Source organism: Eschrichtius robustus, chromosome 2, assembly GCF_028021215.1.
Source record: "Eschrichtius robustus isolate mEscRob2 chromosome 2, mEscRob2.pri, whole genome shotgun sequence".
NCBI lineage: Eukaryota > Metazoa > Chordata > Mammalia > Artiodactyla > Eschrichtiidae > Eschrichtius > Eschrichtius robustus.
Window position 1 is genome coordinate 62156536 of NC_090825.1, and position 23673 is coordinate 62180208.

The 23673-nt window shown below is 39.1% G+C and overlaps 1 protein-coding gene and 1 pseudogene across 1 annotated transcript in view; one reads left to right on the forward strand and one right to left on the reverse strand.

Annotated features, from left to right (window-relative positions):
* The window catches only part of ARSB (arylsulfatase B), a 176065-nt gene that overhangs the window by 79206 nt on the left and 73186 nt on the right, over positions 1 to 23673 (reverse strand). Inside the window, exon 5 of the mRNA XM_068535554.1 lies at positions 15743 to 15986. Coding sequence (XP_068391655.1) covers positions 15743 to 15986 — 244 coding nt within the window. The remainder of the gene's footprint in view (positions 1 to 15742; positions 15987 to 23673) is intronic.
* On the forward strand, positions 19182 to 19845 carry LOC137756994 (large ribosomal subunit protein eL15-like; annotated as a pseudogene).

The window sequence follows — 23673 nt, forward strand, 5'->3', positions numbered from 1 at the left end:
TAGACTGTTGATTTCACTTGCAAAATGTCAATCTCTAAATAATGACTGATTATGTTCATGGAAAATGATTTTTCAATAATCACACAAGTTCATGAAATGCCCTGGTTTTATTATGGCAAGGTAATGGGTGTTTTTATTAGGGCAAAAGTCTGGGCTCCAGGCTGATAGGAATGAAGCAGAGCCCTCTAATCAGCTTCTTTAACGTAGGCACCTAGGGAACTGTTCAGAGACCCTTCCTTCCTGCAATGTTCACTACCCACCCTGGCGTACATTAATGGTCATGGCAGTAAGAACCATGGCAGTAAGAATTATGCAACAAAAAAGAACCGTAAGATGTTCACATTGACCACTTAACGCAGAGACTTACCTCTAAACCAGTGAAATGGGCTTCTCTCATGCACGTTCATAAAAACCAAACTGGAGTAATAAGGAGGTGGGGGAGAGTGTTTGTTTTGGCCAAGCTAGTTAGAATAATAGTAGCTAGAATTTAGAGAGCATGTATTATGTACCACACACCATTTCAAATGTTTTGCATGTACTATCTCACTTAATCCTCAACATTATGACGTAGATACACCTTGGCACAGAGCAGCTGAGTGACTTACAAGATAACCTGCTTGAGCAGGTGACAGAATTGGGTTTGGAACTCAGGCAAACTCCTGAATTCCCCACTCCTAACCACTATGCTAAATTGCCTCCTTGGTCAAATGTAGACATGGCCTCAGTATCTTTTTAAATGTATAATGTTTCCATTTGTTCAGCTTATTTTTTCTTTTTTAAAAATTATTTATTTTTGGCTACATTGGGTCTTCGTTGCTTCGTTGCGCATGGGTTTTCTCTAGTTGCAGCGAGTGGGGGCTACTTCTTGGTTGTGATGCGCGGGCTTCTCATTGTAGTGGCTTCTCTTTGTTGCAGAGCATGGGCTCTAGGCGCACGGGCTTCAGTAGTTGTGGCGTGCAGGCTCAGTAGTTGTGGCTCACAGGCTCTAGAGCGCAGGCTCAGTAGTTGTGGTGCACAGGCTTAGTTGCTCCGCGGTATGTGGGATCTTCCCGGACAAGGGCTTGAACCCGTGTCCCCGGCATTGGTAGGTGGATTCTTAACCAGTGCGCCACCAGGGAAGTCCCCGTTCAGCTTATTTTTAAGGCCGAATTAACAAATATCTCTATTCACTTCAAATGCCTCTATTAACGAAAGAGTTAATCATTTTTCTCCATCCTCTTCTCTTAAAGACTTACATAAAATGATACATAGTTAATTGTCTCTGATGCCATTTCAGTATTCAATTCTAATTTACCCAAATTTCACGTTTTCTGGGTTAGTTTTTTTAAAAAAAGGGGGCAAGGATGCACTGATCAGTAACTAGTTTCCAATATGCTATAAATATTTTCTAAAAGTCTACAGTTTCAGACACTGAGATCACAGCACTGTCCACTTATAAATAGAGTTTCCAGTTTTTGACTTTCATTTTCCAACTAGTTGAAGGGTGGGGCAGTAAAACATTTCCCATAAATAAATGAAGTACTATGATACTCCACACTTCTTTTACCACTAGCTGCTGACCATCTGTCATAAAAAAAGACACACCCTGGAAGGCAGTATCAAATTTTTAGAAACAGAAGTAGCCATGGCACTATTTCCTGAGATGAAATTTTGAAAAAAAAAAAAAAGTTACTGACTAAAAAATTCAAGAAACACCCACAGGGTAACATCCACCCTGTTTACCTTTTGTAAGCATCATCCTTATCATCTTCCCCTCACGCTACTGAGTTGCTACTATGTTCCAGGCACTGTGCTAAGTGTCTCATACATATTCTTTCAGTACATCTTCACACAAGTGCCTATGAGGTGGGCATCACTAATGTTACATTCTACGCATGAGGAAACTGATACTTAAGAATTGTAAAGTAACTTTCCCAAGATCATACAAGTAATAAAGGGAAGAGACCGGATTTGAACCAGATCTAACCACAGACTTCACATTTTCAACCATTACACTAGTGAAATTCCCCACAGGACTTATTTTCTTCGTTATGTGGGTGAAGGTGATATTGGGTTTGTGTGAATTCCATGCTCCTTCAAAAGCCATTTTAACATGCAAACATTACCACGAATAAAGTGTTTAGCCAAGGAAATTATAAACTTTTGACTAAATTTGGTGAGGAAATACGTAACTTAAATTCATCTGATGTAAGAGTTTTAGATGAGGAGAGAAATTTTTCATGTACATTTTTATTAAGGAATCATTAAATGTTTAAAGTAGGCTACTTGAGAAATATGTAATATTATTAATAACTGAATCACGCCCTTATTACAATCTTTTCCCATTCATTACTAAAAAATAATTGGTAGGACTTCTGGGTTAGTATCAGGGCAAATCAGCAGAATCTAATGTGCCTTTTTTCCAATTTCCATTATAATATCTGTGAAGAATTACAAAAAGATGAAAACTGGCAACAGTGTTGGAAACTAAAGAGAAGACCAGATGCCAAAGTCTTGAGGGGATTTTCACTAATGTCAATGCTGAAGAGATTAACAACATATTCTTGGATTTTAACATAAGAATCAAAACCCAGTACGAAAGAAAATCGAAAAAGATGGATTCACTTTGGCTACCTCTACCTATAGAACTCAGGAGCCGCACTAAACCAAAAGTGGGCAGTGATCTCCTCTTAGCTGTCTTCCAGAGGTAGCCCACCATGCCTTTCCTCTCTCACTGCCAGTTTCTTCCCTCTCTATGTCCCTCTGGAAAGCAAACACCAGACCAACCTGGGAGGAAACAGAAGAAACTTGACAGATGTATCACATCCGAGAATGTGATGCAGCCAGACAGAAAATGTCTGCAACAACCCTCAGAGCACTACATAACTATGGACATAGTGTAGAAGCTCTTTTGTCAAAAAGGGTAAAGTAGGGAATCAAAAAAATAACATCATTTCTTAAACATTTTTTTTCCTTTTTTTAAAATTGAAGTATAGTTGATTTACAATATCATGTTAGTTTCAGGTATATAGCACAGTGATTCAGCCATATATATATATATATGGCTGAATATATACATATACATATATGAATATACATATATATATATTCAGCCATATATATATATATATATATGTGTATGTTCCACTTCAGATTCTTTTCCCTTATAGGTTATTACAAAATATTGTGTATAGTTCCCTGTGCTACACAGTAGGAAACATTTTGCTTTAACTTAAAAAATATATATATATATGTATATTTACTTGACTGCAGTGACTACACAAATAGACTTTGAATGCAGGGCTACTGGTTGGTGTTCCCTATCATCTTTATTTCATAAGCCATTTTTATAATGTTCCATCTCCAGTTTCTAGTGCTGTTTTTCTTACACTGGAGCAAAAGCTGAAGAACATGTGAATTTCCAGATTTCCACAGAATAATGGTGGTCATCTACATTTGAATCTCTCCACACGCTTCCCTTAAAAAATGTACTGAAAAGGAAAGAAAGTCAAGTCACCCAACACCCAAGCCTACAACATGAGCAGGAGAGAGAACATATTTAAACCTGGATGGACATGAGGAAATAACCATCTAAGACCTGAAGGGTCAGTGCCAGTGCCCACGCTAGGGAAGAGTCAGGCTGGGATCATGCCAAAAAGGGTGCAGGGTACAAGAGGGGAAGGGACTCAGATCATGTCTCATTAAATAAACCCAGAAAGAGGGCCCCACCCTGAGTGACCAAAGATCTGGTACCTGGGGGACTGGATGACTGGCTACCGGGAGTCATAACAAAGTGGCTTGGAAAATGTGCAGGATCAGAGTGGCAGCCCCGGGCAGGTGCCAATTCTGAGAGAGGCAGTTGAAGAACAGGTGTCTTTTGGAAGATGGATGGGAAAGGGAAAGGAGGCAGAGGCAAAAGATCATGGTCCTCCTGTAATGACATAGTATCTATCATAGAATCATAAGAAGGTGGACCAGAAAAAAAGGGGCAGCATTTACTAAAGAAAGTGTACTTCACTGGAGCAACATAAGAAGGGGCTCTTGAACTAGGAAATAAATTAAACTATCCAAATCCCACCCCCACAGATCACCTGCTGTCGTGAGTCCAGGAAAAGCTAACATACATAAACATGACAGGAAGAGCTCAGCATCTAAACAAAATTACCATAGAAATTTAAAAAAATAGCAAATGAGAATTCAAAATTTTGACAAATGAAAATATTCTCGCATATGGAAAAAAAGTCACAAAGCAGAAGAAAACATTTACATAATATTTCAACATGAATTAAATATAACTAAATCAGCAAATGCTGATATTAAAAAAAGTTACCATGAATCAAACATTTAAAAACTCAGACACCGAACTAGGGGAAGAAACTGAAAGAAAAAACAAAATCTCAGAAATGAAGGGACATTAAATATAACTAAAAGTATATGAAAGCATATAGAGAATGAAAATGAAAAGAGAGAAGCTAATTAATTCAAAATAAGGGGAAAAAAGAAGTGAAAATGATCAGAAAGGAACTGAAAGAGGCAAAAGATATGCAAACAAGGTTCAATAATATCTGTAATTGGAGTCCCTGAAAAAGAAACACAATAGAATGTCAATTTAAAACTATAATTAAAATAAACTCTGAAATAAAAGACCTGAGTGTACCCTACTGTGCATCTAGGAACCTGACCCAGTTTGGTCACTTTTGAGACATATCTAGTAAAAAAGTCTTAGACTTTAAATAATAATAGTGATAATAAAAATCTTTCAGACCTCCAGAGACCTGGTCTGGGAAGATCCCACATGCTGGGGAGCAACTAAGCCTGTGTGCCACAACTACTGAGCCTGCACTCTAGAGCCCGCGAGCCACAACTACTTAGCCCATGTGCCATAACTACTGAAGCCCATGCACCTAGAGCCCGTGTTCCGCAACAAAAGAAGCCACCTCAATGAGAAGCCCGCACAGTGCAATGAAGATTAGCCCCCGCTCACCGCAACTAGAGAAAGCCCGCATGCAGCAATGAAGACCCAACGCAGCCAAAAATAAATAAATAAAGTAAATAAATGTATAAAAAAAAAAGAAAGAAGATCACGGTAACATTAAATTTATAAACAGCAACATACAAAACAAGTATACAGTGGGGTAACATTTTCTAGAAACTCAAGGAAGGGAAAGTATGAGACAAGGATTTTATATCAGTTGAACTGCTTTGCTATTATCAAAATTGTAGGAATGGCTTTAACATATGGGCAAAAATCCAAAGAATCCTGAGAAATCTATTAAAGAATTAATTCCTCCAACTAAGAGATAATTGAGAACACTTTAGAAATGGACAAGTGGTTAGCACAGAATATATTATTATAGATCTAAGACAAAAACAAACTTGTGGACAAGGATAGAAGAACAGCATTATATAGTATATGCTCTGACAAAGTAGAAATAATAGAACTAAAAATAAAACTGAAAGAGAAAGGCAAGAGAAAGGGTAAAATTGAATAAGTTGTTGATTTCCTTATAGGTAATAAGTGGGAGTCGAAGATGACATTTAAAGCTGACAAACCAAATAGCAGAACCTAAAAAGGGACTAGAGAATTATATAAAGATATTAGTATAATGATGACACTAGAATAAACTATACATTGTTCTAAATATTAAAAGAACCAACATAAGATCAAAGATAAAAAACAAATATAACATAAAACAATACAACAAAGCTAAGGATAAAAATTATAGCAATATATAAAAACTCATCTACTGAAATAAAATATTTTCTGATTGGATCACAAAGAAAAACCTAATATTACACCTAATAACTACAAAATACACATTCTTTTCAAGACTACATGGCATAGACTCCAAGAAAGTGGACCAAGTCTCAAATTTAAAAGGATTGAAATAATAAAAAGTATGTCCTCTGACAACAACAGAATTAAACTAGAAATCAATAATCTAACAGAGAAAACCTGAAATATTTGGAAAATAAACAACACACTTCTAAACACATGGGTCAAAGAAGAAATCACCATTTGCACTATTTCCACCATTATTCTTAACAATAATTTTGACATAAATTCTACCTTGTCAGATATACCAAGATTGTAATCTCAGCTTTCTCTGTGTTTGCAGGTAAACTTGGTACACTTTGCTGTAAAGGTACTTACCAGAAGACAATAAAGTAGTGTCTATAGAATCATAAGGAGAAAAGATTTGACAAGAATTCTTTGTCAAATTATTATTTTTGTTTGAAGGTAATAGAAAGATATTCTTCCATATGCAAAGATTTTTTTAAAAAGCCTTATCATTTATGTGCCTCTATGAAAATTAAAGTATTAACCAACTGATCAAAAGATTAATTAAAATTAGGAACTGAGAATGTGAAAGTTAAGGAGTATTTGTAATATAAAAAGTAATTAACATATAGATCAGTATACATACTTTCTCTATATGTGATTACAAAGTTGAATGCAGAAGAAAAACTCTTTAGAAGAGTTATAAGATTTACAATATTATATTTCAGAAAGCTGGGTCTATGATCCCAGATTGAATTAAAAAGCACTTGAAAGTAGAAAATAAACAGGAAAATATCGATCAAAAAAGTAAAGGCACAATAAAATTTTCTTTGGGTATTTCTGCTTCCAGCCAAGATGGAGTAACAGGCAGACTGGATTTACCCTCCTACCTAAAACAACCTAAAGGGAAACAGACAGAATATATGAAACAACAGTTTTCAAAAGATGAGATATCAGGCAAAGGACAGTGATCCCTGAGTGACAGGAAACAAAGGAGGTGAGTCTTATTATTGCCTTAGCTTACTACCTTGAGAATAATAAGATTCTAAGCCCTGGTACAGGGATGGGGAACTGAGGCATAACCCAGTGGACTCCCTGATTTGAGAGCTGAGGGCCCAGGGAGACCCAGGGAGCTAGAGTTGATAGGATAGAGTACCAGAGAAGAGAAAGTTGCACAGAAAGAGAACCCTGGAGATTTGCAGAGAGCCCCCTTAGAATATTTAGCTGAGCACTGATCAGACGTATGTAAGAGAACTACCCAAAACTAGGGAAAGAACCATCTGAAAGGATTAAAGGGACCAGTGCCCAACATTCACATGGAGTTGGGAAAAATAGTATCTGTTCCCATCAGCCAAATTGGAAAAACTTAAAATTCACAGGGCACTTGGTAGATTACTAGGGAGGTTTTGACTCAGCAGTGAAGAATAGGTAGCCCTAGACTGGACACTGCTCTGGACCTGCCTAATAAATCATAAATGCAATACCCAGAAGGCTCAAAGTGTTCTCAACTAATTTAACTTCATCTCAGAACAAAGCAAGAAGAGTTATAACAATAAATAAATATCCAAGAAGGTAAAACGTACAATGCCTGGCATCAAATCAAAGATTAAGTGTCATGGAAACATGACCCATAATGAGGTAACCATTTGATCACAACCAACCCAGAACTGACATAGATGTTGGAATTAGCAGAGGACATTAAAACAGTTATTATAAACTATATTCTGTATGTTTAGAATGTTGGATATAAAAAAGATATGAAAGATCCAAATTGGACTTCTACAAGTGAAAACCTAGAATATGTGAGATGAAAAACATACTGGATGGAGGCAAAACATTCTTGGACATAAATCATAGCAGTTATTTTCTTAGTTCTGTCTCCCAAGGCAAAAGAAATAAAAGCAAAAATAAACAAATGGGACCTAATCAAACTTAAAAGCAAAGGAAATCGTCAACAAAATGAAAAGACAATCTGCAGAATGGGAGGAAATATTTGTACATGATGCAACTGATGAGGGGTTAATATCCAAAATATAAAAACAGCTCATACAACTCAATAGCAAAAAAACAAACAACCTAATCAAAAAATGGGCAGAAGACCTAAATAGACATTTCTCCAAAGAAGACGGACAGATGGCCAAAAGGCACATGAAAAGATGTTCAACATCGCTAATTATTAGAGAAATGCAAATAAAAACACAATGAGGTATCACCTCACACTGGTTAGAATGGCTATCATGAAAAAGCCTACGAATAATAAATGGTGGTTCCCCTTTCTGGGAACCCTCCTACACTGTTGGTGGGAAAGTAGACTGGTGCAGCTACTGTGGAAAACAATACGGAGGTTCCTTAAAAAACTAAAAGTAGAGCTACCATATGATTCAGCAATCCCACTCCTGGGCATATATGCTGAAAAGGTGAAAACTCTAATTCAAAAAGATACATGCAGCCCAATGTTCATAGCAGCACTATTCATAGTAGCCAAGACATGGAAACAACCCAAGTGGCCATCGACAGATGATTGGTTTAAGAAGATGTGGTATATGTATACAATGGAATATTACTCAGCTGTAAAAAAGAATGAGTAATGCCATTTGCAGCAATATGGATGGACCTAGAGAATATCATACTAGTGAAGTAAGCCAGACAGGGAAAGACAAATATTATGTGATATTGCTTATATGTGGAATCTAAAAAATAATACAAATGAATTTATATACAAAACAGAAACAGACTCAGAGACATGGAAAACAAATTTATGGTTACCAAAGGGAAGGGAGGGGGCGAGGGATAAATTAGGAGTATGGGATTAACAGATACAAACTACTCTACATAAAACAGATAAGCAACAAGGATTTACTGCATAACCCAGGGAACTATATTCAATATCTTGTAATAACCTATAATGGAAAATAATCTGAAAAAATATGAATATATAACTGAATCACTTTGCTGTACACCAGAAACTAATACAATATTGTAAATCAAGTGTATTTTAATTTAAATAAATAAGTGATATTATAAGTTCTGAATATTTTCAATTGCATGATTTATAAGATTATTGATGACTAATACAAGATGCATAAATATTAAGCTAATAACTGCATTCAAATATTTTAAATATACAAAATTCATGAATCCTTTAAAAAAAACTATACATCAAAGGACGTATTCATTAGAATGAAAAGGCAATCTACAGAATGGGAGAAAATATTTGCTAACCATATATATATATATATATATATATATAAAATAAGGAGTTAATATCCAGAATATATAAAGAACTCCTGCAACTCAACAACACAAAAAACCAAACAATCTCATTTAAAAATGGATGTTTGTTTTTTTGATATTGAGCTGCATGTAAATTTTGGAGATTAATCCTTTGTCAGTTGCTTCATTTGCAAATATTTTCTCCTATTCTGAGGGTTGTCTTTTCGTCTTGTTTATGGTTTCCTTTGCTGGGCAAAAGCTTTTAAGTTTCATTAGGTCCTATTTGTTTATTTTTGTTTTTATTTCCATTTCTCTAGGAAGTGGGTCAAAAAGGATCTTGCTGTGATTTATGTCATAGAATGTTCTGCCTATGTTTTCCTCTAAGAGTTTGATAGTGTCTGGCCTTACATTTAGGTCTTTAATCCATTTTGAGTTTATTTTTGTGTATGGTGTTAGGGAATGTTCTAATTTCATTCTTTTACATGTAGCTGTCCAGTTTTCCCAGCACCACTCATTGAAGAGGCTGTCTTTTCTCCACTGTATATTCTTGCCTCCTTTATCAAAGATAAGGTGACCACATGTGTGTGGGTTTATCTCTGGGCTTTCTATCCTGTTCCATTGATCTATATTTCTGTTTTTGTGCCAGTACCATACTGTCTTGATTACTGTAGCTTTGTAGTATAGTCTGAAGTCAGGGAGCCTGATTCCTCCAGCTCCGTTTTTCTTTCTCAAGATTGCTTTGGCTATTCGGGGTCTTTTGTGTTTCCATACAAATTGTGGAACCCTCTTGCACTGTTGGTGGGAATGTAAATTGATCCAGCCACTACGGAGAACAGTATGGAGGTTCCTTAAAAAACTAAAAATAGAACTACCATACGACCCAGCAATCCCACTACTGGGCACTTACCCTGAGAAAACCATAATTCAAAAAGAATCATGTACCAAAATGTTCATTGCAGCTCTATTTACAATAGCCAGGACATGGAAGCAACCTAAATGTCCATCAACAGATGAATGGATAAAGAAGATGTGGCACATATATCAATGGAATATTACTCAGCCATAAAAAGAAACGAAATTGAGTTATTTGTAGTGAGGTGGATGGACCTAGAGTCTGTCATACAGAGTGAAGTAAGTCAGAAAGAGAAAAACAAATACCATATGCTAACACATATATATGGAATCTAAAAAAAAAAAAAAGAGAGAGAAAAAAAAGGTCATGAAGAACCTAGGGACAAGATGGGAATAAAGACACAGACTTACTAGAGAATGGACTTGAGGATACGGGGAGGGGGAAGGGTAAGCTGGGACAAAGTGAAAGAGTGGCATGGACATATATACACTACCAAATGTAAAATAGATAGCTAGTGGGAAGCAGCCACATAGCACAGGGAGATCAGCTCAGTGCTTTGTGACTACCTAGAGGGGTGGGATAGGGAGGGTGGGAGGGAGGGAGATGCAAGAGGGAAGAGATATGGGGACATATGTATATGTATAACTGATTCACTTTGTTATAAAGCAGAAACTAACACACCATTGTAAAGCAATTATACTCCAATAAAGATGTTAAGAAAAAAGAAAAGAAAAAAAAAATAGATGAAGGACTCAAGTAGATATTTCTCCAAAGAAGATACACAAATGGCCTGCGAACACATGAAAAGATGCTCAACATCCCTAAATACAAGGGAAATGCAAATCAAAACCACAATGAGGTATCACTTCACATCCAATAGAATGGCTACTATCAAATTTTTTTTAAAGGGAAGGAAAGAATCAGTGCTGGTGAGGATGAAGAGAAACTGGAACTCTTGCACATTGTTGGTGAGAATATAAAATGGTACAGCCACCAGGCCAAACAGTACAGCAGTTCTTCAAAAAATTAGAAATAGAATTACCATATGATGCAGCAATTCCACTTCTAGGTATATAACTAAAAGAACAGAAAGCAGGGTCTCAAAGAGAGTTTTGTACACCTATGTTCATAGCAGCATTATTCACAATAGTCAAAGGTGGAAACAACACAACTGTCCAACAATGGATGAATGGATAAGCAAAATGTGGTATATACATAAATGGAATATTAATCAGCCTTAAAAAAGGAAGGAAATTCTGATACATGCTACATGAATGAACCTTGAGGATTCTATGGTAAATGAAATAAGCCAGTCACAAAAAGACAAATACTGTAGGATTTCATTTGTATGAGGTATCTGCAGTAGTCAAATTTATAGGGACAGAAAGTAGAAGGGTGGTTGTCAGAGGCTGGGGGGAGAGGAAAGTAGAGAACTGTTGTTTAATAAATATAGAGCTTTAGTTCTGCAAGATATAAAAATTTCTGGAGATTAGTTTTACAACAATGTGAATACACTTAACACTACTGAACTGTACACTTAAAAATGGCTAAGATAGTAAATTTTGTTATGTGTATTTTATCACATTTAAAAATAGATTAAAAAAAGAAAAATATACTGGATGGAATTAATAGAAGATTAGGAATCGAGAAAAAAATTAATAATCTTGAAGGCATACTAACAAGAATCTATCCAAAATGAAATACGTAGAGAAAAAATAATTTTAAAAAAAAACAACGAAAAGAACATCAGCAAGCAGAGGGCAACTTTAAGTGTCCGGGTGAGAAGACTAAATATCTCCATTCTTCCCAAATTAATTTTCATGGTTAATCTCATTTAATTTTTAAGAAGCTTTTCTTTTAATGAAATAATTCCAGAGTTCATCAGAAAAAATTAAAAAGTGGGACTTGTCAAGAAAATTTTGTAAAGGAAATACAATGGGGAGGTGAATAGCTATTTCTGCCAGGTATTTAAATATACTCTAAAAGGTATGTTTACAACAGATTACAGATTACAACAGTGAGGTGCTAACACAAGAACAGCTAAGTCAGTGGACTAAAATAGATGGCACCAAGACAGATCATAGCACTAATAAGAACTTAGAACATAAAGTGGTACTGCAAATCAGTGAAAAAGGAAATATTCAATAATAATAATAATGAAATTATTATTCAATAATAATTACTCAAAAATCAGTCTGGGTTGTCTTGGTAATATTTGAAATAAAGCATCATTTTAGTTCAGAGGTTCTTAAACTTTGGCTCATTAAGAATTATACTTCATTGGGCTTCATGGTATCTGTGAAAATGGGGTGAAAAGTGACTTATCTTTCCTTCAAAATTCCTCTTGAAACTGAATCCATAGGTGGGGAAAGTCTTTATAGTTTCATACTAAGTTTTTAAGATATTTCACATCATCAGGTAATATTTGATTGTCACCACTGTCATGTTTTTTTAAATAATTAATTAATTAATTAATTAATTTTTGGCTGTGTTGGGTCTTCGTTGCTGTACCCGGGCTTTCTCTAGTTGCAGCAAGCGGGGGCTACTCTTCATTGCAGTGCGTGGGCTTCTCATTGTGGTGGCTTCACTTTTTGCGGAGCACGGGCTCTAGGCGCGCGAGCTTCAGTAGTTGTGGCACACAGGCTCAGTAGTTGTGGCTCGCGGGCTCTAGAGCGCAGGCTCAGTAGTTGTGGTGCACTGGTTTAGTTGCTCCGCGGCATGTGGTATCTTCCCGGACCAAGGCTCAAACCCGTGTGCCCTGCATTGGCAGGCGGATTTTTAACCACTGCGCCACCAGGGAAGTCCCCACTGTGATGTTATAACATCTAGAAGAGTTTCCCATTGATTAGAAAGGAAAAACATTCCTACCATTATGATTAGGGGTTCTGCTATGGTTATATAAATTTAATGATATATAAAGTAAGTTTAAAAATCATTCGAAGTGTCTTGAAACAACCTATAGGCTGCTTATCAAGTTGAAAAGCAGAGAAACCATACAGAATCAGAAAGAACTTGGAGAAGCCATGTTCCCTAGACTTGACAAACATGTTCTGTGGCTTCGAACAGGTGAAAAACTGAAGCAGTCAAGGAACTCAGATTGCAAAGAATGTCACCCACTCCAGAATGGCTATTTCTTCTAAAATTTAATATTTTGGAGCAGACCTAAGAGGAATTGATAACTACACAACTAGTGAAACGGATGCTCTCAGCATAGCCAACTCTGTTACTGCCATTACCGGCATTCCTATTTCATGAGACCTTTTTGAAATTTTCAGAAACTACCATCATCTTGAAAATGGTATTTCCAAGTAAACATCTTACTGAAAAAAGGGTCGAGAACTCTGGGCATAGACTGAGAATCCGACATTTGGCTGTCCATTTGTTTTTACTGCTTTGGAAGAGAAGCTCCTGACGTCAATGTGACTGGTTGCTTTCGGCATCGGCCAGCATGGGTGCCAAATGCTCTGCTGCTGGTACTGAATGAACACTTGCCTAGTGCTGTGAGGAGCATCAACTTCATCGGGACAGTGGGGGCTGAATCATTGCTTTCAGGATCTTTCATCAGGAAAAGGGAGCAGAATGAGAGCAGTTCTTCACTTACTAAACAGAAATTTGCTGAATTTCCAGAGGAAAGTCTTGAAATGCTTGATTAGACATTGGGCAGAAATTTTACTTTTTTCAAATAGAAAAGGAAAGCCACTCTCTCATGGTTTCACGTACTTGGACAATAGTTTTGGTTGTAATATTCTAGTTACAGCCCTGCAGTCAACATTATGTCTGCTGCTGAAGGACTCAGAGCTCCTGTTCTATTCAAGATGGGTCACTAGGAGTTCAGCATGCCTCTGACACTGAGGAAAGACCTTCTGCAAATCTGGAGTTAAGGGTGGCAAAACTTTTTCCAATTTCTCAGCAGGCAGAAGCAAGTATGTGCCAAACTCCTGACAAAGATAATTTTAAGATTGAAATGTGGGTTTATGGTCCAAAATTGGTGATATGGATGAACATCAATGACTTGCACTTTGCCAAAGATCAGAACCTCAGTGAATCTGGGAACAGAGGAAATTATTCAAAATAAATTCATCTGTTTCTCAACTCAGTTTTACCCTCATTTGGCCAAGTATGCCACGATAGCTCCATTTGCTCATGTGTGCTTTTATAAGCCACAATAAGCCAAGTGTGGTGTTTTTTTTGCCACCAGAACGAAACAAAACAAAAAAATCAAAACTGATTGGATGGCAAGCCTGACACATATGTTATCATATCAAAACCACTCAAAACTTTCTCCTGCTTCTGTAAGTCAAACTTCAACAGCCTTCATGGTGGAAGTTGGCGATAAGCTGAAGTTCAAGTTTTGCTTTGTTTGGAAATTTTTATTTCCTTTTTATCATAAAGTAGGTATTAATTTTTGCCTTAAAAATGAGTGAGAGGCAAAGGTTTTCAAAGAATGTCATATTTTTCTATGTGTACATAGAAAAGAATGTGTAATCAATATCTAACATCATAAAAATAAATTCTATCTAAATTATTGTACATATGCTTAGGTACTTTTTTTGGTAACCTCATAGCTTTCAGAGTCTCAAGGAGCTCTGTGATTCAAAAATTTGAGAAAAAACCCATTCCTCTGATTTAGATATTGACCTCACGTAGCACACAAAATCATTTCACAACAGTTCAAGAATTACATGGAAGAAAATCAAACCACAACACTTAGAAGAAAATATAAATGTTTAGCGGATTTCAAGCTGAGAAAAAAGCTTTCTGAACAAAAAAGCAAGAGAAAAATAATAAATAAATAAAAATGGCCATTCTCTAGTTCAATTATTTAATTTCACTTATATCTAAGGGGAAAACTGTAAACAGAGGAGGTCATTTTCTCCTGGTCACTAGGGGACCAGTCAATCAGTCACTACCCCTTGCTGTAACACCCAACAGAGGTTTAAAACTATTACACTAGACATTGTCACTCCATCAGTAGAAACAATACCTCCAGTATATGTACATTTATTTATATTTGTTTATCAATTGGGTATATGTACTAATCTAATATATTATATATCTTATAAAATATATACTTAAAAAAAGATGAGATAAAATTAACTACAAATACAAGTTTTAAAGTTTTCTTCCTGCACCCTTGCAGGTGTGTACACCTCCCCATTTTGGGGGCCATTGTTCGGCATGGCGGTGGCTAAACAGGAAGGCCCTGCCACCATTGCCAAAGCTGAGTCTGCGTTCTGCTCCCCAGATTGTGTACCTCCTTCACATCTGCCAGCTCTCTGTATCACAACACACTGTTTTACTGCCTTCCTAGTGCAGATCATTATGGGACGTCATCTACTTATTTATGGGTTTACTTGTTTATTCCCACCCCCACCCCCCCCGACTCCCCATCTAGAATATAAGCTCCATGAGAGTCAGGATGGTGCCTGTCTTGTTCATTCCTAGTTCCTCCACACCTAGAACAGGGCTTGGTATATAGTAGGTGCTCATTAGATACTTATTGTGTAATAAGGGTATACAGCTGCTCCCCCACTCAAATTCCAGCTCTTCCCCCTGCTTGGTCCTCCATTCTCCTAGCAGGCAACAGGGCAGGTCCCCTGACCCTCTGCAGGAAGCAAACAATACCCTATCCTACTTCTTAGCACAGCTTCCACTTTAAAGACCTCTCACGGAGGGTGAGCCACTGAGGACGATCTTACTCCTCATAGAAAACACAGGCCCCCAATCTCAAATCCAGAACTTAAAAATATATACATATATAATTACAGTGTTTCTAAAGGCAGCTCTTCTTCTTTTTTAATCATCTATTTGCAAGCTGAACTATCATATTCATGCAAAAGCGATCCTTCTCGATCAAGTCAAGCTGTTCTTAGAGCTTCTGTCCTGGGAGGGAAAAGAGACAGGTGGGCAGGTACCTGATGGTTTTCCACACATCGAAGCCATCCAGAGGCTTGGTGCCCTCTGTGCTGCCCCCTGCCAGCTTCACCAGGGTCGGCAGCCAGTCGGAAATGTGGATGAGCTCCCGGTTCTTCACGCCCCTCCGTTTCAGCAAGGGGCCGGCCACAAAGCCCACCCCTCGCACGCCTCCTTCCCACAGGCTCCACTTTCTTCCTCGAAGGGGCCAGTTATTGCCCCCTGCCAATGTCTGCCCACCGTTATCTGAAACACAATTAGGCCACGGTATGAGGACAAGGTTAACTATTAGATGCATTTAAGAACAGAAGACTTGGACGCATGTTATTATTAAATGGTGCTTAGGAACTAAGAAAGAAAATTCCTCTTTCCCCTCTCCCATTCCACTACCCTCCTCCCACCCAACACAACCCTCCATCCCACAGACATAACCAGGGCGCAGCACGGCACATGTCTGACACTAGACCTTTAAATTCTCCATGGAGAGGGCCACTGAAAAACAAGGAAGGCCCCTGAGGGGAACTGCTTGGGATAGAGCCCTGTGCTGAGCGACGACTAGGATTCAAATGCATGCATGCAACTTTGTGTAACACAGGAGAGTGAACCCAGGTAGGTGGAGCCCCTCCCCATACATGAAAAGACACCTCTGAATAAGTTTCACTTAGGAACCTAAAGCTCCTAATTAGTGGGGATAGCGAACCTTTTTATTTTCTTCCTGGAAAATTTTTCTAACATTTAAACTGGTAACAGAATTAACATTTGACTCCCTGGTGATCTGAACTCTTAAGTGTGAAAGTTGAAGACTTCGCCAGTGGGTTAAATGTCTCTGTACACAGAACAGTTGGATGGAAAAAAATAATTGCAAGAAAAATTCCTCCCTTCTTGACAGGATGGCAGGACAAAGCTTCATTGTATACTGTGTGCCAGGGAAGAGAAGGTTTCTCTCCCAAGACAGCCAAGGGAATGGAGGACATTGGGGAAGCCAGAGAAGATACAAAAGTGACTTCAGTATCTTACCAGCTGGGTGGGGCTCAGAGTTAGAAATTAAGTTGGACTGTAGAAAGTAAAAAGTCATATTTCTTATATACTGAGGTTGTAGAATCATATTATCTCCAAAAGTACTCATACACTGAGGTGACTTTAGAGATATGTTTTAAATATCACTTATTTGCATGTGCATTACACTCCGATTAAATGTTTTCTAAAAGCCACTGGTATCCAAATGAACCACAGGAGGGCAGTATGACAGATGTGCTCTATAGAACATTATGTATAAAGAACTCTAACAAAGAAATCAAGCTCTATCAAAGCCAAAGGATGCTCATGGAAGGAAAAAGAACCAGTATTTGTTAAGCACCCACTCTGTACCAGGCACCCTTTTAATTTCACATTATCACAGACTCTGGAGTCTGATAGACCTGGAATTGAAGCATGATGCCAGCCACTCACTAGGTGTGTGACCCAGGGCAATACACTGCCTCAGTTTCTCATCTTTAATGTAGAGATAATAATTCCTACCTCATTCATGTATTATGGTGAGAATTAAGTGACATCATTTATAATAATGGTTTGGGGCTGGGTACCTGGCACAATCTAAGTGCTCAATAAATGGTAGCTAATATTTATAAGAATACAAATAGTCTAGTATTATAACTATTTTGTCATGAGAGAGACAGAGAGAGAGACTTGAAAATGCCAAACAGCTAATAAGTGGCAAAGCTAGGATTCAAACAATGTCTGTGTGACTCCCAGGCTCCTCCTGCCCCCAGAGTGCCCTGCTCCTGAGGTCCTTGGTATAGAGTGAGTTTTATATTTATATAGAACTTTACTTCTCTATGAAAAACATAAGCATGGTCAGTCTCAGCTAAGTGTACACTCTTCCCGTGATACAGCAGGAGAGCTATCTCAAGGTGATGATAATTCCCTTACGAGGAGCCTCTGTTGCTGGTGGGTAAGAAGTTCAAGGCTCTACTGTCAAGGAGGCTTCGGATCAAGCCCTTAACACGCCAGGTCTTCAGTTCTTCTCTGTGCTTCGTGAGGGGGAGAAGGAAGAGTCTTGAGCTACATTAGCGGAAGGTAACAGTTCTTGAACAGGTGGGTGACAATCAATCTCATAATTTGCTATCAGACAAGAACCTTTTCTTAAACCTCACATCTCTTCTTGACAAAGCAAACGGTCACCCAAGCCAGTTTATTAAATACACATTCTATTTCACATGAGCAGACCTGCACGTTCAAAACAGGGGGCACCATCTTTAGACAAAGGGAATTCCTCACACTCCACTGAGTATCAGTCACCAATAACCACTGTATCAAAACTTAAAAGAAGGTGCTGCTCATGTGATACAAAAATACACTGGAAAGAAGTGTTTACACTCTACCTGTGAAGTCAAGAATGGCTAAGAAGGCAGTATCATTTCCCTCTACTGTCTGGATTGCTATAAATGATACTGGCTCAGGGATTGTAGAAGATGCCTGTTGTCTCCATTTTTGATAGATAACATTCTTTTGAAATATTAGATAATGTCTCTTTCAGTTCCACCTATTCGTTAGTGCTCAGTACAGAAATGGTGGATGGTGAAGATGGTAGAAACAAGAGTGGAAGTGATGGGGAGAAGCGTGGGGTGGGTCTGGAATCTGATCTTAGGCCCTTGAGGTATGACTCAGGAAGGCAAATACTCTGGGCTGTAAAGAGAATTTGGCCATGGCTGCTACCGTAGGAGTTGGAAGGTGTTTCCGCATCTTATTTGGGAGGTGCCGATGCAGTGCATGTGACTGTTTTTGCATTAGCTTCTGTGATGTTTTTCCCATTAGCAATGATAAGCGGTTCTATCGTCTGTTACCGATGTGGCTTCCTCCGTCATTTTTTTGAGAGCACTCCAGGGAGAAAGCACTGTTAACTGACACACCTGCAACTCATTCTCTTGGGCTCCCCAGTCACAAAGCCAACTGCAGAATCCACTGCATGAAGAGGACAATTCAGCTTTGCCAGGGACCTGGCCAGGCGGCACTGGCTGATGGTCTCCACTTATCAGCAAAAATCCACAGACTTAGGCCTTTGAGAAATAGGGTGCTGTCATTGGTCCATTGGTTCATTTGCCCAGGTATTTCAAGGAGTTGGACATAAAACTGATCAGAGTAACAGCAAGAATAAAATCAGCTCATGTGAAACAAGGTAGAGAAGGGGGCTTCCAATATTGTTCACTTAAGTCTGACATAAAGTTCAAAAAGACAATGGAACCACCACCATTTCAAACACGTTTCTTTTCATTTTCTCTCCTAATTTTCCTTTGGGCAAAAGTTAATTTTTGTTCTTGTTAAGAATTAATTTTCAAGAGAAAATTTTCATGTTTCATTTCCTGGCTGACTTATGAAAAAACTTCCAAATCAAAATAAGATGACTCGCCTTTCCGTCCGGCGGCAGCCATCAGGTGAGCCGAGATGCGAGCTTACAAGCACATCCAGGAGCTATGGAGGAAGAAGCAGTCGGATGTGATGCGCTTTTGCTCAGGGCGCGCTGCCGGCAGTACCGCCAGCTCTCGGCGCTGCTCTGGGCGCCCCGCCCCACCCGGCCCAACAAGGCGCGCAGGCAGGGCTACAAGGCCAAGCAAGGTTATGTCATATTTCGGATTCGTGTGCGCCGCGGTGGCCGCAAACGCCCAGTTCCTAAGGGTGCCACCTACGGCACGCCTGTCCACCATGGTGTCAACCAGCTCGTTTGCTTGAAGCCTTCAGTCTGTTGCCGAGGAGCAAGCTGGACGCCACTGTGGGTCCCTGAGGGTCCTGAATTCTTACTGGGTTGGTGAAGATTCTATGTACAAATTTTTTGAGGTTATCCTCACTGATCCATTCCATAAGGCTATCAGAAGACACCCTGACACCCAGTGGATCACCAAACCAGTCCGCAAGCACAGGGAGATGCGGGGGCTGACGTCTGCAGGCAGGAAGAGCCGCGGCCTTGGCAAGGGCCACAAGTTCCACGACACCGATTGGTGGTTCTTGCTGCGCAGCCTAGAGAAGGCGCAATACTCTCCAGTTCCACCGCTACCGCTAATATAAGTAATGTTTGTAAAATTCTTACCTAATAAACAGTTTAGGACATCCATGTCTGCTTAAAAGTTTTTTAATCTGTTAAAACTAGTTGTGTGCAGATTGTTCACTGAATGCATTGTCAAATTCTGAAAGTTAAAGTGCAATAATGTTTGAAGACTTTAAGTGATGGTGTATCTTGTTTCTAATAAGGGAAATGCCTTTGTTTTTGCTTTATTAGGGAGTTGATATGTCCATGTTTAAAATGCTGTTTGGGGGATTCTCCGGTGGTTCAGTGGTTCAGAATCCGCCTGCCAATGCAGGGGACACGGGTTTGAGCCCTGGTCCGGGAAGATCCCACATGCCGCGGAGCAACTAAGCCCATGCGCCACAACTACTGAGCCTGCACTCTAGAGCCTGAGAGCCACAACTACTGAGCTTGTGTGCCACAACTACTGAGCCCGCACGCCTAGAGCCGGTGCTCTGCAACAAGAGAAGCCACCGCAATGAGAAGCCCACGCACCGCAATGAGGAGTAGCCCTTGCTCACTGCAACTAGAGAAAGCCCGCATGCAGCAACAAAGACCCAACACAGCCAAAAAAATAAAATAAATAAATAAATAAATAATGCCGTTTGGTACAATAGGTGTAAAATTCTGTAAAAGAGGAGTGCAGAAACCAGCCATGTAGATTTGTTGGTGCATGTGATGAAATCTACAGCTTTACTGGGGTGATGCAATGCTCTGCTGGTTTACTCTAAAGTGGCTGTTTTATGGAGTCTGGCAAGGACAAACTTTAAATTGGGTTTTCCTTGGAAATGTGAAGGATGTCATGATCCTTTATCATGATCATATGCAGAAAAATAATGAAAGTTGACTAGGGCCCACATTTTTAGACTTAATCTACTATTCCATTTATGTAACTGCTGCTTCCAAAAGGCGAAAAGTAAAGGAATGCCACCATTTTTTAAGAGAATTGAATAAACCTGTTGCAAGAAGTTTCTCTTACAAATTGAAACAAATCCTCGTTAACCTAAATTAAATTGCCTTGGCCTCCATGGTACCACTGAAGTTCACATAAAAGATGGGAGCTCCTGATTCAATCCTATGACTCTGGGATCTGTAGAATACTTAACTTCATGCAAAATAGTGATGGTATTTACACTAGTGTATATCGAAACTGATGGAAATTGAACACTAGGTAAATGAGAAGGGGGTTTTTAACCCTAAGGTTTGTAAGCTAGTGATGCTAGGATTGGGAAATTGGTGTTCATCGGGTACCTTTCAAGTGTGGGAGGATAGAAAAGGCTTGGATCAAAATTTTAAATGTTTTATCTGTAGTATTAGTTTGTGACCATTATGAACTCTAAGCCACCTTAGGGGGGAAAATAGGGTTGGTTTTATTTAAAAGTAACATTGCTAAGTCCAATCAGTGTTATCTTGGGTCAAGCCACTTTATCCATTCCCATAAGGCTACTGAGGAGAGTCATGAAGTTGGTGTCAATACAAGTTCAATTGGTTTCCGGAAAAAAAAAAAAAAAAAAATAAGATGACTCCAAATAGTAAAGGAAGCTATGAAACATTTTTGGGGGGGAAATCATTTTTCAGCAATGTTTTTGGCAGGGGGAAAACCTAATTATAAAATCTTTGCCGTATAGAAAAGAAATGTCAAAATAAAACAAACGTCATCTACAGATGGTAAATCTCACTTTATTATTCATTATTGAACAAAAAATAGCTGTCAAAAAGTCATGGAAAAACACTGGTTAGCCAAAGATCCGAGCAAACACATTAAGTATTTGACAGTGAAGCCTCATTCGCATCCAGCTGATAAAAATTAAGATGGAACCATGACAACAGCATTAGTTTTTAGGACTACTCCTCAAACAGGGTAATGTTGTGGCTTGGCTTTAGAAGGCTGCCCTGAACCATCAGTGTATATCTCCATCTTGCTGCCCCCATGGATCCTTCAACCCTGGCTTACCCAAGACAGGTCCTCACTCTGACTTGGGGATCCTGGAGAGAAAAGCAAGGAAGGCTCCAGCGGCCTTGCACCAGGGCCTGGACTTCCCTCTGAACAGACCACCCACGGGAGTGTGACAGATGAGCAGACAACAGGATTTCAGAGACCAAGAAGCCTCTTTGTCCAATAAAGGACCTGTTACTCATGGTTGATTCTTTTAGACTAATTTTTTACTTAATGCAAATTGGAGAGTTAATGTATATCTTAGTAGTCATCTAAAGGATTAGGTAAATTCAATCTTCTCCTAATGAAAGATTCTAGAGAACATATCTACCCAGACATTCAATTTACAATCTGATGTTCTTCTCTTTCCTTCTTGCTCTACATTCAACACATTCACTTCTGCCAAGTTGATCATGAAAATGGATTTCCAATCCACCTCTCCCTTCTCCAGCCCGGTTGCCTTGGGTCCAGCACTGGTCTCACCTGGACTCCTGGGGTAACATACAGAATGTTTCACACTATCAGAGGCATCTTTGTGAAGCCCAAACCAATCAGGCCACAAGCATGTTTAAAGACCTCTAACTGCTTCCCAATCAGGAAGAAGTTCAAACTTCAGTCCAACACATGGAATCCTTCATATGCGACTCCAAACTACTTTTGGGGCATCAGCTCCTGCCCTTCCCCACAAAGCACGCACTGTGCTTCAGTCACAAAGAACTTACTTCTCGTTGTTAGAATACAACACGCTGACGCTGCCTGGGTACATGTTGGCTCCTTTGCCTAAAATGCCTTCCCCATCTTTCCTGTTGACTTAAATGTCACAATGCTGTTTTTAACTTACTCCCCCAGACAATCTCTGTCTCTTCACTGTCCTCCTGCACTTTATACTTTTCTATCACACTTATCTCTGTATGGTGTTAATTAGTTATTCGTGGTTTGTCTTCCCCGAGAACTCTGGCTCTCCAGGACAAGAACAATGTCTCATTCTTCTTTGCATTCCCTAAGACCTAGCACAGGACCTGCCAAAGAGGAAGGCTCGAGATTTGAGGGTGGAGAGGGGGGAACAAATAAGTGAATGGAGAAAAGGCCACCAAAAATGGAGACTGAAGACACTAAAGATTAACTCTGATTACTGCATAGGGTTTTCTGAGCCTTCATCCAGCCACCCCATGACCTTAACTTTTAGGAAGCTGTTCTGCACACAGATGCTGCTTATTTTACAGGATATTGGCAAGAGGCGCTCCTGGAACCCCATGAGGATTTAAACAAATCCAACCCACAAATACCAGAATTGTTTGTCCAATCTGGATCAGTTACCCAAAGTCAAAGGGGTTGTTGGAGAGCATTTGAGGAAGCACGGTCCTGGACGGGAAGAGAGTCCTCACTCACCCCTTTAACAAATCTTTGTGGATTTCATGGCCCATGGACCACTCTAGCTTTGGGGAAATGGCAGAAAATAAGACAGACAAGGTCCTTTCACATGGAGTGAGGAGAAAAAGAGGTAGGATCTCTCCACTCGTGGTAACTGGTGACTAGGCCTCTTAGAGAAGCTGTGACCAGAATGACGGGGTAGAGCCAACCACCGTCAGAGAGAGGAGAACCCAGGCACGAGGAGCAGGAGGCACAAGGGCCTGATTCAACTGCACATCAGATGGCGGGTGTTCTGTGTCAAGCTTCTTAATTCAAGACTAAATTAACCGTACTCTTAAGAACCACTCTGAACTTAAGGAAAACTTGAGCTGAACGATGACTAGATATAAACAAAAAGGTGTCTGTTTTATGACTAATATTATTTTTCCCTATCATTACTACAGTCACATTTCTAATTTTATTGAAGTGTACTCAAGGGATAGGAATTAAGTGCTGTGAGTTTGGGCAAAGCACTCTCTCTCTGAGCCTAAGTTTCCCCATTTGAAAAATGAGGATAATAACAATACCCA